This window comes from Cannabis sativa, chromosome 1, assembly GCF_029168945.1.
Source record: "Cannabis sativa cultivar Pink pepper isolate KNU-18-1 chromosome 1, ASM2916894v1, whole genome shotgun sequence".
NCBI lineage: Eukaryota > Viridiplantae > Streptophyta > Magnoliopsida > Rosales > Cannabaceae > Cannabis > Cannabis sativa.
Genome location: NC_083601.1, coordinates 75,491,904 through 75,511,297, shown reverse-complemented (window position 1 = coordinate 75,511,297; position 19,394 = coordinate 75,491,904). Strand labels below are relative to the sequence as shown.

The window sequence follows — 19,394 nt, the reverse complement described above, 5'->3', positions numbered from 1 at the left end:
TTCATGGCCTCGTCGAGTCAACTTTCTTAGACAAAAGCTGACATACAAATGATGTTGACTACTGAGGTCCACCCTGTCAACTAGAACTGTGATTTTCAGATGAAGCATTATGTCTTCAAGCGCAGGAACGACGAGACTTACATCATCCACCTCGGAAAGATATGGGAAAAGCTCCAGCTCGCTACCAAGGTTATTATTGCTGTGTTCCCAGCGAGACATCCCAGAATATTACGATTTATAACGTATTTAATACATGTTTATATTGACCCGGTAATAGCGGACCCATCACAACTGTGCGATTTTTAAATATTAACCACATTTATTTTACGTGGTATGTAATCGAACTCCACGATTTCAAGGAATAATTGTTGTAGGATATCAATCAACTATGTAATTAACTACCCTATTATGTAATTATAAATAGGAGCAAGTTACACTGAAAAGGGGACAAAAAAAATATTAGAGAAAAATGGCCTGAGAGCTGTATCAGAAATCTAATAAGATTGACTCGTGAACTACGCAAAATTTTAACTGCAAAATCACGTAAAAACCTTCGTGTTCATATCTTTCTTTTGCTACTTTTGTTTTCTGTGCAAATCTATCACTACTTGGGCTCAAATATAGTTAACGAAAATCTACATTAATAACTAGGAATAAAGAGTAGTATAATGATGTTCGAAAAAATCTATTTTGAATTGGAAAAATAGTAATTATTTATTTTTCTAACAAATAAATAAATTTTCAAATTAATTAAATAGAGAAAAGACAAAAATTTTTAAGATAAGATTTGTTGAGACAAAAATTGTCAAGACAAAAGACGCCATCCTTGTCCTAAATAGACAAGGGTAGGCACCTACCATGTAGCATATCCTTATGAAGTTTGTCTTTTTAGGTTAATTAATTATTTAATTAATTCAATTAGGTAAATATCAATTTTAAAAGTGGTTAGAGATTTTTGAAGGTTGTTGAGATATTCTTTCAAGTAGTTGAGAGATCCCCTCATAAACATCAGTAACTGAATTCGGTTATAGATATATATTTATTCAAACAATTAAATATGATTTAATTAAAGAATTATTAATTACTATATATAGAAGTCTAATTTGAGAAATCAGAACTCTCTTTTTGAACTATAATTTTCAAAATTAGAGAAAGAAAAAAGAAATTATTTTTTTCTCTCATCTATTCTTGCTCATGTGTTCAGAACTCAACAAGAACAAGCCTATACACTTTATCCTTATAGGCCACATTATTCCTTATGAATGGTGGGATGATTTGGAAGACATTGGTGTGAGTCCAATTACAATTTTTATTGAGATTTTATGCCCTAAATAAAACTTATTTCAATATAATCAGATTTACTAATTAATAAAATATCGAAAAATTATTTCAATATAATCAGATTTACTAATTAATAAAATATCGAAAATCATTTCAATATAATCAGATTTACTAATTAATAAAATATCGAAAATCTTTTTAAGTTGCATGGCTCACATGATTATTTTTATGATTATATGTTTAATGTATAAATTCTATTAAATCAAGAACATTTAGTTATTCATGATTATAGTGGTGTCGACATAGCAGAATATAATCATGATTATATGTTTCAAAGTTTTTATCCCGTGATTTGTCAGTACACTGGATTTATACTGACATGATAATCAGCGATAAAGTTTACTTACACCTTGAATAAGTGTTATGTCCTTTCTAGGGCATTGGTAAAGTATGCTAGTATTGAATGTATGGAGTATACATCATATTGGACCGGTATTGAACTTGGTAAAGATATCATAAACTTACCGTTGTATCTTTTTAAGTCAATATCACTTGGTTGATCTTAGATCAAAAGATCTTAATCCTGATATGGTTAGGTTCGATCTCAAGTGTGTTATTTATGTTCTTAGATTTGTTTGTTAAAACTGACCAATTGGATCAACCCAATACTTACATCTTGGGAACATGGTAGTACAATTGAGTGGGAGTGCTAATCATAGATACGAAATCTATAGCTTTTATCTAGACATAGAAATAAAATGATGATTTCCTTCGAGCTTGGTATCATTGAGATAAATGGAAGAACTCTTATTTTAGTAGTTATATTAGTTTACTGAAATATTATTTATAAGAAGCTAAGTGTTTTAAGGATAAAATATATCGAGGGGTAGAACGGTAAATGTGTCCCTACTCGATGTGAATCATCTATAGAGGATCTTTAATTATTTGGATTATAATAATGGATAATTAATAGCGTATTTATATCTTGGAACATATACAACGTTCTATATAATTCAGAGTTTAATTCCAAATCAATAGTGGAGTCAGGAGAAATTAATAAGTTAGAAATTTTACTTAGTAAATTTTTGATCTACTTATTGGAAGCTTGATTATATAGGCTCATGGTCCCCACATTAGTTGAGATAACACTGCTTGTAGACTCAGTTAATTAATTTTAATTAATCTATTATAATTCCAAATTAGACTATGTCTTATTTATGAATTTTCATTAAGGAAGGACTTAATTGTGAAGAAAAGAGATTTTAGGGTTTATTTGTTAATTAAGAGACTTTGTAAGGTCTTATTAATAAATAAGATAAATGATAATTTTATTCGATAATTAATTTTAATTATTAAATAAATAGATTTGACATTTAATTGGTTTAAAGTTAAAATATGGTATTTATGAATGAAAAGATAAGTTATTGAAATAAAATGGTAAAATTATGACTAGTCGGATCCACAATAATGGCTGGCCACTTAATTATTTTTTTAGCCATTTATTTATCTTTTTCTTAATCCATATATTTAAACCTAGCCCTAGATGAAAGCCTATAAATAGAACATGACAGTCTCATAACTTGATAACTCAATATTAGTCTATTTTGTCAAAAAAATTGAAAAGAGAGGCTCCTCTCTCATGGATGCCCCAAAGTGTGATCATGCGGGAGCTATCTTTGATTATATCCTGGGGTAGCGGAGAATTGTATTCCGCTCATTTGAGGAGTGGTAAGAGATGGGGCTCCCAGAAGCTGTGCTCCAAGTACATATCCTGATTCTCCGGTCGAGTAGTATCCTCCGTAAGCCACTATTTGGGCTTCTTCCAAGTTAATATATTTTTGGACCCTTTTCTGAAAGTCCTAGAGGTTAGCTACTCCCTCTTGCGGATTCCAGCTTGAAGAAGGGCCAGCTGTTGTCCGTCATCCACCTTCTTGGTCTTTGAGGCCTCCTCTTTGAATCTTTTTATGAAGTTCTTTAAGGTTTTCGTGGGCAGTTATTTTATGTTAGTCAAGGCGCTGACCTCGAGGTTTATCTTCCTTGCCGCAACAAACTGTCTCCGGAAACTGAATTGTAATTTGTTCTAACAGTCCACTGATCCTAGCTCAAACTTTTTAAACCATTCCTCAGCTGAACCGTCCAACGTTAGTGGAAAGCATAAACACTTTACGTCATTGCTGACCCTCATGACGGTTATCACCTTGTTAAACCGAGATAGATGGTCACTGGGGTCCGAATCTCCCGTGTAAGTTACCATTTCGGGCATCTTAAAATTTTTGGGGAGTTCTGCATCTAGTATGTGTCGGGTGCATGGTTCCCGATCCTCACAATCAGTCTGAATCATCTGTTTTTTCCCCTGGGAGACTCTACCAATGTCTTTGCGTAGTATTGCCAATTCAGCCAAGATTCCTTCGTTTAAGGTGCCTCTAAGGACTGGCAATGCGCGTTTTTTCTTTTCAAGATGGTTTCTTAAGTCACCATGCTTCTCATTGATTTTTTGTCTTAGATGAGCCGGGGGATACCTCTGACTTTTCCTCCCCCTTTCCCTGGGTTCTTGGTGCACGAATACGCTATTTCGGTCCTCTCGATCCTGAGAGCCAAGACTCGCTCGAGGGAGCTTGCCCCTCTACGGACCTTTCCGTTTTGGGAAATTAGGGTGGACTTTTTGCGGATTCTGTGCCTTCCTATTTCTCCTAGGGATCGAAGTAGGGTTTTTTTTCAGGGTTCTCCTCGAAAGGGTACCGTATAGGGCTTGGTTCCCTGGTCTTGGGCCTCTGAGTGCTTGGCGAGGATTCTTCTTGTATTTCCTCTGGTCCCACGGGGATGACATTGGAATGTACATGTATTCCAGCCATTTCTATAGCTTTTTGCATGGCGACCATTATCTCTTGCATCCTCTTATTCTGTTCTTTTTGGGCAGCTAGTTCGGCTTCATGATCAGTCGCCTTTTGCCTTAGGACCAGCAGTTCAGTATAGCTATTTCTGTCGTAAGTGTCGTACCCTTCAAAGTTTTCTTCATATTCCTCATCGTTTGTCTCATCTCGTTCCTCAGAGCCCACATTTACTCATGAGGCTACTTCTTCGCCTTCCGAGTTCCGAGTTCTGAGTATCCTGGCGAGGATGAGGTTGGTGTGTGTTGTTTGAGTTTCCACCATTGTTGTTCTGATTCTTTGACTGTTGTCTTCTCAACAACGCTTCCGACATCTCTCAATGAAAGCACCAAAATGTTGACCGAGGTTTTCGGCAACCGATTAAATGAGATAATGATGAGAGCTCTGGAATAACCAAAATGTTGACCAAGGTTTTCTGTAACCGATTAAATGAGATAATGATGAGAGCTCTGGAATAATTAATGCAGGTGATTTTTACATGATTCGGGCATTAATCAGTCGTAGTCCACGAGTCTTTTGTATTAATGAGAGTTCTTATACAGAGAATGTTCTTGTGAGTTTCTCTCTCTCTCTCTCTCTCTCTCTCTCTCTCTCTCTCTCTCTCTCTCTCTCTCTCTCTCTCTCTGATCCATCTTCCCATTTTGTTTAGGGGTATTTATAGAGTTTGGTAAGCATAGCTAAAAAAGGGATCACTTATCTTTGAGTGTCAGTAATGTATGTGCACAAGTTCCCAAGAGATACAAAATAGGGCATAACCTATGTCGTAGGTATCATAGGGATTAGGCGAGATTAATCTTTATCCTTCTTTGATTGATGTGATTCTTCATAATGGAGCCGTCACTAACCCCTTTGATTATCGTGTAATCACCGTAAATGAGGCTTACGTTGTCTGACATGTTCTCTTATGGGTGTTCCAAGATGTTTTTCCCATATTGCATTAAATGTGAGGTGACTGATCGAATAGGTTCTCCTTCTCCCGGAGATGCTTTGTTATATTTCTATCTCTCGGAGAGGAAGGACATGCTTTATGTGCCTCTCTGGGGGCTCACTCCCTGAAGTACACTTGCCCGTCTATATATGACACAGCTAATTCTTGGGTAAGGTGTCCTTTTAATCCACGTGTCATACACAGCCGCGGCCACGTATTTTGGAAAAAATTCAAGGCAACAATTTATTTTCTTACAAATAGGTCATAATTAAATGATGTACATAATAATCCACTTTATTATAATTCTAATTAGTTACATAATTATCTTAAAAAAATTTAGTTAGCGTAATTTCTATATTTAATTATGCAGTTATTACAATTAAATGCTTGATATATTATTTATTTTTTATCCTGCGTTGTTAAATGAGACTATATTATTATATTTATCTAGTGCAACAGGTGACACTATCAGATTTATATGCAGAAAAAGTTTCTAAGTCTTATCCCTTTTCAAATAAACTTATGTAATCTAAGTGTGTGATCGTGTACAAGACTAAATCACCTCATATATCAGTCAATTTTCATTTTCAAATAAGATGTCAAATTAGTAGAGATTTCTAAGCTAATTAATCTATTTTCCTCTGTTGAATCTTGTGCTCTCTTTCAAATCTGTTTCATAATATATGATATTCCTATGTATTTACTAGCAATACATAGAACTACTAAACCAACTGCAGATTTTTATCAAATTTTCTGACAAGACTATAGTTGCAATTTAATGTTAGAAAAACTAGGACATTTTTAGTAAATCCATATGTTATATTCATTTTGCTTTTAACTAAGAAATGTCAGTTAATTATATGCGGTTTCCTATTTCAAATGTTTGAAAAGTTTTGTGATTACTTGCATATATAATATGTATACATAAATGTGTGTGTGTGTTCACATCATAGACCAAGCTATATATATTTTTTAAAAAAATAAATGGACTGAGTATATATAATAATATAGAAAATTCCTTCTGGTTCAAATAAGCATAGACATCCGCAGCAAAATTAAAGTAGATACAAAACTTAACGAAAAGAATAATGTATTTGCTTGAAAAGGTAAACAAAATAAAATAAAATAAATGATAAGAGTGGGTGAAGAAGCCCAATTCAAATGACTAGTTCAATAACGTTGTCATTAATAAATCTCATTTTGGAAGAAACACTTTGTTTAACACATATAATTACCAAGTCACTACTAAACCAAATTTACCAAGTCTTTTATGGAGAAAACAAGCAAGTCTAGGTAGCTATGATATGCTCCCTGGATTAAGAGAGACTTGTTCAGAAACTTCCATCTATAAATATGAGAAGTAGGAGTCCATCCATAATTATCAAATCTCACTCAAGCAAAAGAAAGCAAAACTTGATATATAGATTTATAACATAGCATTTATAGTTGCAAATTGATCAACAAGTACTCCAACATGAAAGGTATTCATTTTCTTCTTTCACTTACTGTGTTGGCTTTGGCAGCCTTCATAGCCTCTGCCTCTGACCCAAGCCCTCTCCAAGATTTTTGCGTGGCTGTAGATGAACCCCACAAAGCTTGTATGTATACATTTCTTTCATTACTAACTTATCATAACATTTTTCTCTATCGTTATTCTATATATTCTATAACTAGCTACTGATCAGATATACTAACAAAATATTCGTTCTTTCCAAGTAGTATTTGTGAATGGAAAATTCTGCAAGGATCCCAAGCTTGCTAAGGCTGAGGATTTTTTCTTTTCTGGGCTCAATGTTCCAAGAGACACACACAACCCAGTTGGATCTAATGTGACTCAATTGAATGTGGACAAAATTCCAGGACTCAACACACTCGGAATATCATTGGCTCGTATTGATTATGCACCATACGGCCAAAATCCACCTCACACACATCCTCGTGGCTCTGAAATCCTAGTTGTTGCTAAGGGAACCCTCTACGTGGGCTTCGTATCGTCGAACCAAGACGGAAACCGGTTGTTTACCAAGGTTTTGAAAGAGGGAGATGTGTTTGTATTCCCAATTGGTTTAATTCACTTTCAATTCAATCCAACACATGCTCCAGCTGTTGCCTTTGCTGGTCTCAGTAGCCAAAATGCAGGAACTATCACCATTGCAAATTCAGTATTTGGATCAAATCCTGCTATTAATCCTCATGTCCTTGCTAAGGCTTTTCAAGTTGACAAGAATGTCATTGACCAACTCCAGAAGCAGTTCTGGTATGGCAATGACAATTAAACATGGTTAAGAAGAAAGTCTATAAATTGAATAATCTTTTTTTTATATACATTATATGTTCGTTTTCTATTATGCAATAAGTACCAAATAGTTTGGTCATGATTGAATTTGTACCTCATTGATATTTTTAAATAAAATCCATTTAATATAATAATTTTAATTCTTGATAATAAACTATATTACTTATATCTACACACAAATAAATTGATTAACGAAGTGATTCAATCATTTTGCGTCATTTAAATCAATGAGCAAAAGTTATTAGATTCATAGAAATATAAAACAATATATAAATTATCATGCTTACATATTTATTATTTATCTTTTAAGTCTCTAACAATTATTTCAATAATTATATATTCAATTTAATCAATATATTAATTACATCAGTACTACTTAAGCTAATATGTTCTTTGAAATGCTTACTTTGAAAAAAAAATATTTATACTATAACAATTTTAGTAAGTTAGTCACTAAGATTTTTCTTTATCAAATTGATTTTTAAATATATAAATTTTGGTGAGTTAATCCAAGAATTTTATCTTTCTTTTTTGTAAATTGATCTTTAAACTTTTTTTTTACATTAAGTCCTCATTGCTATATAATAGTTATTTTGTTGATTTGCATTTATTTATTTTATTTTTCTTAGTTTATTTTTTTATGTGAATTTCAAATATTTTATGATTTTATGTGAACATAATTTGAAAAATTAATGCATGATTTTTATTTAGTTATCTACTTTAATCATTATTGTCAAATATTTAAAATATTTTATTTATAAATATATATTTAGAATATACAAAAAAAAATAATTTGAATGAGATTGCACAAATGCTTTTGAAAAAGTACATAAATAAATATTTTTTCATTCACACACTAATTAAATAAATGATATTTTTTTAAGATTATTTTTTTTATTTATGCTCACTAGAAAACAACCAGCAGATGTTATCAAATTATAATCTAATTTTTTATAAAATTATATAAAAAATTAGGTGTGTACAAACAGACCGATCCAACTCGTATTAACCAAATCCCGTTATTATAATAGAAGTCAAACACAATTTGTATAACATGATGTGATACTTGACCCCTCGAATTGTTATAAAAATTGATAAATTTATAGAAAACTATCATATGATTTCAAAACCGTTCTCATTACCGTATCTCACTTGTACTCAACATTACATTCAAGGGTACGTGTTGTAATTGTCATATCTCAAGTGTATAACATGATGTTAGGCTTAACCCTAATATGTTTGTTGTATATATAAAACAAATCAATCAATGAGTCAACTACTCACTTTTATAATTAAGTGACACTACAAAATTCTTTACTATTAGTCACAACAAAACTTGTAACTAAAAGTAAAAAAGTTGTGATTACTTTTATATGTTGTGACTAAAAGGTCCGTGGCTAAATTGTTAGTCACAAAAATTACAATTTGTTGTGACTAAATGAATTTTTAATCACAATATTTGTTGTGACTAAAACTAAATTAGTCATAACTTGTATTTCAATATTATTTTTAGTTACAAGTAATATTTTATTGTGACTAAAAGTCACATTCAGTCACAAAAAAATTATATTGTGACTAAAAAATTATCACTAAATATAGCAGTTTTTTGTAGCGTGAATGTGCACAATTTTTTTTTATAAAAGAATTATGTCAAATAAAATTTATTAATTAATAATGAAAAATAGATAGAATTGTATCTAATTCTCATACAAAATAAAAAACTATATAAAAAAAGGTAATTGATAAATCTAAAAAACATATGACTCAAAACCGCTAATAATAATAATAAGGTGTGATAGTATATTTAGTGTGTTTTTTTTAAAGAAAATTATTGAAACAATATAAAATTATTAATTTGTAGGTTTATGTTATAATAAAATATTAAAGATAAGAAAATTAAGCAGAGAAGAGAAAAATAAATTACTAAAATAATAGTAAAATATCAATGTGTAAATTTATGCTCTAATAAAATATTAAAAATGAAAGAATTAAGGTGAGAAGAGAAAAATAATTTTAAAAAAATTTTAGGTGTTATATCACTGCTTCATATTATGTAATATAATAGTATATATACATTTTTATAATATACAAAAGTACTTGTAAAACAAAATAAATTATACAACATTAGAAACATTTTTTTTATAATTTAAAAGAAAATTAAATTAATATATATATTCTTTTTATAAAATAATTAAAAAATCAAACATGACACTAAAGATAATTAACTAATGAATGAAAAATAAATATATAAAAAAAAATTTAACCGTGGAAACTTAATATTGTCAACCACAACGAATTAAGAACTTAGAAATCAATTTAGTAAAAAAAAAATGTTGGGCAAAAATTGTCAAAACTTATATGATTAGAGACCAATGGTCAAATTAAAAAAAAATATTACCAACAATACAAATAAAAAAATAGAACTCTTAAATCTTCGCCAACACATGAAACTAGTAGAGTTGCTTGTCAGATCCTATCGCTAATATTTAAATATGATTAAGGAAAAAAAAACCTAACCAGCAATATTGCCAAGCAATGACAACAAATCTTGCCTTCTTTGGCAAAAAAGCTAGGTGAGAATTTATGTAGGAGTAGGCTTATCCATTTTAACAGACAATGTTGTGAATTCTTCTATTAGTGATGCTCTTATATACCAAGGTTTTAGAAGAAGCTCTTTATTGTTGTCAATTGTTTTTCAAGTTTTTTTATTATATCTATCTTAAAAGTTAATTTGTTCATTTTTTTTGGTTGTTTCAAACAAAATTCATCAATATATATTTATATATATAAAACTCAATATGTTTATAATGAGTATATGTATAATAATAGTTTTTTTTTGAGAATAAGCGTGAACATTCATTAATCTAAATAAAGCAGTTAGACCTCTCGGTCATTACAAAATAGATTCCCAGGTAAAGAGGAAATCGGAATAGAGCCAAACAGTTGGTGGGTGAAGGCCCACTTAGCCACATTATGGGCCACAAAGTTACAAAGCCTACTAACATTAGAAAAGACCCAACAATTAAAAGAGGGAGATGACTTGGTACAGAAGGAGACATAGTTCTCAAGAGCCCAAAGGGACACCTTCCCATTGAGCGCACTGATTACTTGTCTCGAGTCACTCTCGATGATTACAAACTTATACCCTAACTCAATAGCTAGCGAAACAGCCAAACAATATGCCGCTGCTTCTCCACAAAACACATCCGAGAAGTCCAAACGAGAAGTATCAACCCGAACCACCTTACCCAAATGATTCCTCGCTACAACTGCAATGCACATAGTCTCGAGGCCCACTCTTACATCACAATTCAGTTTGATCCAATCCTGAGGAGGAGGATTCCAAGTCTCCCTTGTGATCAGGTTAGGAGGAGGCAATAAGGAATTATGAAACTCTACAAACGAAATAAAAATATTATCAATACATTTTACCACATCTGGAGGGTTATTATTGTGAACCACTTCATTGCGCATTCTCCAGATAGCGTCAACAACAATCGAATCAAAGAGAAAAACATCCTCCGCACAGATCCCCCTATGCCTAAGATCCCAAATAAATTTGACCCATTCCCATATATGAATTCCAGTGTCACAAACAGGGTAGATACCCCAAGGAGAAGCTCGCCAAATGTGTTGAGCCACCTCACAGGAAAGAAATAAGTGCTCAATTGTTTCCTCCCCTAAACCACATAAAGGGCATATTAAGCTCTCAATCTAAAACCGTCTACCAATTACTGATCTCACAGGGAGCGCATTACAGAGGATGCACAACCAAAGAACTTTGTGACGCTCCAAGATTTTACTATTCCAAAGTTTATTCCAGAGTGTCGGAGCAACAGAACAATGAGGCACCCTTTCTAAGGCCTGGGTCAGGTAAGCCGATTTACACGAGAATTGCCCATTGTTTTCCAAGGTCCAAATCCACTTATCTTCCCCGTGCCCCGAGGGCTTACCACCTTTTAAAATTGCAGAAACAGTCTCTTGATCAAAAAGACTGTTTAGCTTTTGGCCATCCCAATCCCCACTTGTCAGCAGGAGATCAGCGACACACCGATTATCAGGTAAGACATTACCTTTTGGTTTTGGGATGAAACCTTTACAATGAGGTATCCAAGGATCCCTCCATATACTAGTTTCTCTACCATTTGCCACTAATTTACAAGCCCCTTTTCTCAAAATTGCATTGGCTTTCACAACATTTTTCCAAAACCAGGAGTCAGAATCTTTGTACTTGCAACCGAGAAAATCCTTCCCTTTTAAATACTTTGCTTCCAAGATCTTGGAGCATAACGATTGACACCCATTTAGAATTTTCCACCCCCACTTAGCCAGAAAAGCGAGGTTCATTTCCTTTGTTTTCCGAAATCCTAAACCACCGAGAGACTTAGGAAGGCAAAGTTTATCCCATGCTTTAAGATGAAGACCATGATTTCCTTTCTCGAATCCCCACCAAAAATCCCGAACCAGACCATCAATTCTATTAACAAGGCGATTAGAGAGTTTAGTGGTTTGCATAGCATATAAAGGTAGAGACAAACCCACCGATTTTATAAGGGTAGCTCGACCCGCCTTGGACAAGGTCTTTGCCTTCCAGCCTTGCAATTTAGAAGTGAGATGGTCAAGGATGAAATTAAAGTCCGCATCCTTTTGTCTAGATCTAAAGAGGGGCAGACCTAGATATTTTATAACACCATCAGGAGTATCAATACCCAACATATCCTTAATGCCATTTCTCATTCCATTAGGGGTATTTTTGCTGAAGAAAATAGAAGTTTTGAGTTTGTTCACTTGTTGTCCAGACTAGGCACAAAACCTCTCAAGGAAATTCCAGTAATTACGCACTTCGTTCAAATTGGCACGACCCACAAGGATGAGGTCATCAACAAAGAAGATATGGGACAGGACCGGACCTTCCCTACTCAATCGAACACTATGAATGCTCCCTTGACTAAGGGCCTCTTCCAAAAGTCTTGATAACACTTCCGCAGCGCAAATGAAGAGGTATGGAGATAGGGGATCACCCTGACGAAGGCCGCAAGATGGAGAAATTTTGCCCATTGGGCCTCCGTTAAGGCAAATGTTGAGCGTGGTGGTGGAGACACACTGAGTAACCCAACTTCGGAACTTCTGGGGGAACCCAAAACTATCAAGAACACAATCAATGAATTTCCAACTCAGTTTGTCATAGGCTTTAACAAGATCTATTTTAATTGCAAAGTATCCCTCTTTCCCTTTCTTCCGGTTGAAAGAGTGGATTATTTCCTGCACTATGACATTGTTGTCCTGAATATTTCTTCCCGGAACAAACGCAGCTTGTGTTGGGAAAATAATTGAAGGGAGTATAGGTTTAATTCTATTTGCAACTATTTTAGAAATCACCTTATAAATCACATTGCACAGGGAGATAAGCCTAAAGTGATTAGGACGTTTCGGGTTCTGGTTCTTAGGGATGAGTGTTGGGTTTTATGCCCTAAATAAAACTCATTTCAATATAATCAGATTTACTTATTAATATAGATCAGAAATAACATTTAATGTTGCATGGTTCACATGATTTATTTCATGATTATATTTACATAATGTATAAATTCATCTGAAACCCTTTTCACATACTTGATCCTGTTTATTGTGCCGTCAACACATTGGAAAGTAAACATGACTATGTGAATAAAGTTTCCTAGATTTATCAGACACAGGGTTTTACTGATATGATAATCTACAACAAGAGTTTACTTGTATTTGGAGAAATACTATGTTCTTTCCAGAACATTGGTTAAAGTAAAGCTCAGGTTGGATGCATGGAGTATGCATCGGAAGGGACCGATATTGAACTTTGACTTAGATTTAATTAAACTTACCGTAAAATCTATTCAAGTCAATATCGCCTAGTTGATCCTAGATCAAATGATCTTAATCCTGATATGATTAGGCTCATTCTCGAGAGGCTATTCGTGTTCTTTGATTTGTTAGTTAAGCCTACTTTTAGGTCAGGGTGATACGTACATTTTGGGAACACGGTAGTGCAATTGAGTGGGAGCGCTATCATAAACATGGAATCTATAGCTTCTATCTGGCAAATAGTAAGCAAAGGGTGATCTCCTTCGAGCTTGACCAAACGAACATAAATGGTGGAGTACTCATTTCACATAAGCTGAAATATCATTTATACGGGGTCAAGTGTTTTAAGGAATAAATACATTGTAGGGTGTAACGGTAATTTAATCCCTTTACAGTGTAGATCATTCATATAGAGGATCATTGATCACATTAGGATTATAACAATGGATAACTAATGATGTGTCTATATGGTGGAACATATAGAGCATTCTATATACTGAGAGTGCAATTCTAAGTTCTATGCGTGGATTCAACGAAGAATTAATAAGTTAGTGAATTTTAGTGCTAAATTCTTGATCTACTTATTGGAAGCTCGGTTATATAGACCCATGGTCCCCCCACTAGTTGAGATAATATTGCTTGTAAGACTCATGTAATTGGTTTTGGTTAATCAATTATAATTCACAAGTTAGACTATGTCTATTTGTGAAATTTTCACTAAGTAAGGGCGAAATTGTAAAGAAAGAGTTTATAGGGGCATATTTGTTAATTATGATACTTTGTATGGTTCAATTAATAAATATGATAAATGACAATATTATTTAATAATTATTTATAGTTATTAAATAGTTAGAATTGGCATTTAAATGGTTGAATTAGGAAATTGGCATTTTTGAGAAAATCAGATACAAAAGGTGTTAAAATTGCAAAATTGCAAAAAGCAAGGCCCAATCCACTAAGTTTAGGGCCAGCCACTTTTGTAGGAAATTTAAACTGATTTTTTTCATTATTTTAATGCCATATAATTCAAATCTAACCCTAGTAGGAATGCTATAAATAGATAGTGAAGGCTTCAGGAAAATTACACTTTTCTTCTGACTTTTTCTATTCAGAAAAACTGAGCCTTCTCTCTCCCTATCTTTAGCTGACCACTCTCTCTCTCTTCTTCCTTGATAATTTAGAAATCCTTAGTGTATGAGTAGTGCCCACACACATCAAGTGATACCTCAATCATAGTGAGGAAGATCGTGAAGAAAGATCATCACCAAAGGAGTTTCAAAGATCAAAGATTCGTAGAAAGAGATCCGTGTTCGTATATTGATAATGCTCTGCTACGTAAAGGAATCAAGGGCTAGATATCTGAACGGAAGGAGTCATATTATTCCGCTGCACCCAATGTAAGGTTTCTTTAACTTTATATGTGTTTAATTCATCGTTTTAGAAAGTTCTTATTTAGGATGTTAATAAACATACTTGTGAGTAGATCTAAGATCCTGGTAAAATAATTCCAACAACTGGCCTCAGAGCCATGGTAATTGATTTACTTACATGTAATTTGGACTTTAAAACGATTGTTTGTATGTTCTTTGGATGGTATCATGTTGTATTGAGTGTTATTTGATGATTGATTGATGATTGTGAAATTTTCGTGAAAAATAATTGTTATTTCGGTTCTGGCATTATTTTTATTGGATAGTATGGAAAAAATTAAGCAAGTTAGCCTTTTACAGAACTCAATTTGGATTTTATTTGAATTAGTTATGATTTTTTGAAGATTTGACAAAATCGGGGTTGTGCTGATAGTTTCCTGCGATCGCAGAACTGTCCGTACAGTTTCGAATTTTTTCAATTTTCTTCAATTTTTCATACTTTTTCATGGAATTAACTTCCAATTTTTTGCATGGTTTTGTATATATACTATTACTATTCCTAATTCAATTCTAATTATCATTTTGAATTAATTTAAATTTTTTTTTAATTTAATTCAAGATATTAGTGTAATTTGAATTTGAATAGAATTAGTATCTATCTTCTTGCTTAAAAATCTATCTTATTTTAAAATTTGATTATATCTTATCTTATTTTAAATTTAAAAATAAGATATTTATAATCATGTAATTTTTAAATGATATAAGATATTTTGCTAATTTTTTAAATTTTGTTATTTTATTTATTTAAATTACATTTAAAATTTGAAAAAGATATTTATTTATCTTTTCTAATTTTTTATTTAATTTTTATTTATAAAATAACATTTAAAATTTAAAAGTAGTTAGCAAATTTTTGAAATGATATTTAGGTTGGTTGAAACCTAATTTTTCAAAAATTGTAGGTTTAATTTTAATTTTTTTTAAATTTCGAATTTTTTTTTAAATTTTTTTTTTAAAAATTTTCGAAATTTTTTTTTAATTTTTTTTTATTTATTTAATTAATTAATTTCGAAATTAAATATTTATTTAAAATTAAATAAATCCTACATCCAACTATCCAAATGCCTAACCCCGTTGCAAGTGAGTATGTGTTTTAGCTTGTTTGTAAGTTTTTTAAAACCTATTATTACTTGATTGCAAATAGCCATGGTTACTTTTTGCCAGATCTAATGATCTGATGGCTCCCTTGGTCAAGATAATAATTTGTAACAGGTATATTTACAATCTTCTTTCATCTGTGTATGACCTAGCAACATGATAGGACCCATCCAAAGTGTGCCTGTGTGAGCCTATGTGTTTAATTTTATTATAGATGCATATAGGTTAATGTTGCTAAATAAAATGTCATAGTCATTGATAGATTTTATTTAGGCCCATTTAGTTTTGGGCTTATTCAATTAATAACAGTTGTTCTTATTAAGGTTAAATTCCTCTCTTTTGGGCCTTGTGTGAGAGTTGGGAGCCATAGAAGTGGGTACGACATACTGAACCCAAGACCTCACACAAACCACCCCAATTGTGAAGGCCCATTTGCCTGATTTGAATGACTGTACTAGGTTAATTAAACTAGTTTAACCTAATAAAATTGATTAGCAACATAATTAATTTCATTTATTTTTGAAATTAATTTAAGAAAATTATAGTTTAAAGAATTTTTTATTCTAAGCTAAACTATATGTATTTTCTTGTATTTAATTAAATATAGAATTATAACCATCTAGATTCTTTCTGGAACTTAATTTAAATTTTTCATTAAATATTCTTATTTAAGTTGATATTTAGTTATCTTCAACTAACCAACTTAAATCTGAATATCTTTTGAATTCAAAATTTCAAAATTAAGTTGAGGAATTTTAGGCATTGGTTATTAAGATTCTTTAGATATTTTTTAAGTTAATATCTTTTCGAATATTAACTTAAAATGGAATATTTTCAAATTAAGTGGTTACAACTTAATTTTTGATATTTAATTAAATTTAAATTTGAAAATATTTAAGTTCTAGATTTTTCTATTTCAACTTAAATTAGATATTTTTTCAAATTTTGTGGAAAAGATACTTAGTCAAATAAGATATTTTCTAGATAGTTATTTCTAGACTACTTATTATTTCTAATATTAAATAGGAAATATTATACATTGTGAAATTAATTATTTATTAATTAATTTTGGTACAATTTACTTTAAGTATATTTTTCCTAGTATTAAACTAGAGATTAATAATTTAAGTCTTCTCTACACTTAATTATTTATTTCTTGAATTTAATACATTTAATTAATTTGAAAATTAAATATCTAAGTTGATTTTTATCATCATACTTAAATATTTCTTTTTCATGACATTTAATTAAATAGAAAATTATTTTTAGTTGAAATTTAATTTTTTTCAACTAAATTTAAATAATTTTCAAAATATATTTTTTCTTTATTTTATTAATCAATTTTTTTCGAAATTGCATTTCTTAAATGCTAGAATTTCGAATTTTATCTTGAAAAATAGATTAAGTTGTAAATTAATTATTTTAATTAATTCTTGGATCAACTTAAATCAATGATTTTTTTCATTTATTGATTAATTTAAAATAAATTGAATTAAAGTATATTATTAGAAATTGAATTAATTAGTCAAAGGAAAATCTAGATAGGTGATATTTTTGCTTAAAGTATTTTTTTAGTGTATTTAATTAAATAGAAAAATTAATATTTAAGTTGATTTTCATCATCATACTTAAATATTTGAAATTTTTCTTATATATTTAATTAAATAGGAAAATTATATTTTTTGTTGTAAATTAATTTTATTAATTAATTTTGGGCCAACATTAAATTAGAATAATTTTTCCAGGATTTATTTTTTATTTTAATATGCATTTTTCGAAAATTGTATTCTTATATACTTTAATTTTTCGAAATGCAATATATATTTATAGAAAATTAAATTTGAGTTGTAAATTAATTTAAATTAATTTTGTAACAACTTAAATATTTTTTCTAAATATTTATTGGAAATTATTACTAAGATGGAAATAATTCATATTATTTTCATATCCATCTAAGTAAAATTTATAAATATTAAATTAAAATTTATATTTAGAATTTTTCATTCTAAATTGGAAATTTTAATTAAATAAATATATATTTAAAATAAATAGAATAAATAAGGAGAATCAATAGAAAATACAACTCTTTTCAAATAATGAGCTTTATTATGTAGACATTCGATCTCCATTGTGGGTTTTACACCGCGTTTGTTTTAGTGAGTAATCCTCCCTAATGGAGGAACGTTCATTAGCAATTTCGCACCGTTTAACCTCGCATGATAAGTAGTTTGTAAGTGTTTTGTATGGTATGGATCACCCTAATGGTGGCGACCATACTTGACTTGCAAATTATGAAACAATGGTGGAAGCTCATAAGATAGAATTGCCTTGACTCTCGCCTAAACGGGACAACGCTGAATTCCAATCTTGATCGAATAAAAGGTTGCTAGAATGTTTAACATTTTAGACGAGCTGACAACTCTATTCAATGGATGATGCTTTGACTCTCGCCTAAACGGGACACTGTATCAGTTTGTTGAAAAACCTTGGAAATTATTTAGGATTGTAAGTTTTAGTATTTTCACTTGTCATTCCTACTTGCTATATGCTTATAATTTACGAATTGTGTATGAATTTATATTGAACCATGTTATTTCCTGTTATTAAGTTGTAGTTTAATTTCGAATCTTCATTGTTGGTCTAACTTGGCTTGTTTATCTAATGAGATAAATCCCTAGTGGATTTTCACCATTAGACATACATAATAGTGTTAGATCTCGAAAGATAAATATTGTATATGCGACATCTACCGTTCATCAATTGATGACACCTTAGACTAGTATTTTTACGATATGAAACAAGAAGATTATATAAATAAGATTACTTTGACTTTCGCTAATCGAAGCATCGTTGGATTCTTATTTTAAACGAAATTATCCTAATTCCTCTTAGCTTATTCATTTCGAATTAGCTTTAAAAACATATCATTGGACGAATGGTCTATAAATCATTTCATGTCATTTTATATGACGCATATGATTATAATCCCGAAATTCTATTCCCAATTGATATAAATCCTCAATCTTAGAAATTTCCTACTTGTATGGGCAAATCTGACTTAGAGTTTGTATTAGTAGTCTTTGGTCCAAGATAGAATTACTCATTATATTTGGTATAAATTTAAGTCTTTGACTTTAATTTTAGATTCCAAATAGAAATTTTCTTAAATTTCTAATTCCAGAATACAATACAGTTACACTTTCTCAAGTGTTTAATATCCATCTTTTATTAATGGATTAAAACTGTATGGAATGTGAGTTAGGTATTCTGTGACCAGGATCCACTTGAAGTATTCTAAGAACTCTTTGATGTAACTAAACCTATGTCATCATAGACACTACCACATTTTCTTAATCTATGGCATTTGTATCTTGTTCATAGTGGATTTGACAAGATCAATCTCTGCAAAGAGTTAATATGCCTATATCCACTGAAAGTAGTTCATCTCATTCGCAGATGAATGTACATTCAGGGGTGGATATGAGTTTTTCGTTGTATTCTTAAAACGATAACTCTAGATTATACCTTATGCAAAGAAATTTGAAATGTTTGAAAAATTTCATAAATTTCTAGCAATGGTTAAAACCATTAAGGTAAGTGGTTAAAGATCTTGCGAACTGATAGGGGTGGAGAAA

At 31.0% G+C, this 19,394-nt stretch overlaps 1 protein-coding gene across 1 annotated transcript; it reads left to right on the top strand.

Moving 5' to 3' along the window:
• The first annotated feature begins 6,477 nt into the window (after nt 1–6,477).
• On the top strand, nt 6,478–7,472 carry LOC133033730 (germin-like protein subfamily 1 member 17). Its single transcript, XM_061108797.1, has 2 exons — nt 6,478–6,695; nt 6,817–7,472. Exons 1-2 carry the CDS (start codon nt 6,572–6,574, stop codon nt 7,371–7,373), a joined length of 681 nt encoding a protein of 226 aa, XP_060964780.1. The 5' UTR covers nt 6,478–6,571; the 3' UTR covers nt 7,374–7,472.
• Nucleotides 7,473–19,394: the final 11,922 nt, after the last annotated feature.

Coding starts and splice junctions, on each gene's coding strand:
- LOC133033730 (XM_061108797.1), top strand. CDS start 6,572: ATGAAAGGTATTCATTTTCTTCTTTCACTTACTGTGTTGGCTTTGGCA. Junction 6,696..6,816: donor AGATGAACCCCACAAAGCTT/GTATGTATACAT, acceptor CTTTCCAAGTAG/TATTTGTGAATGGAAAATTC.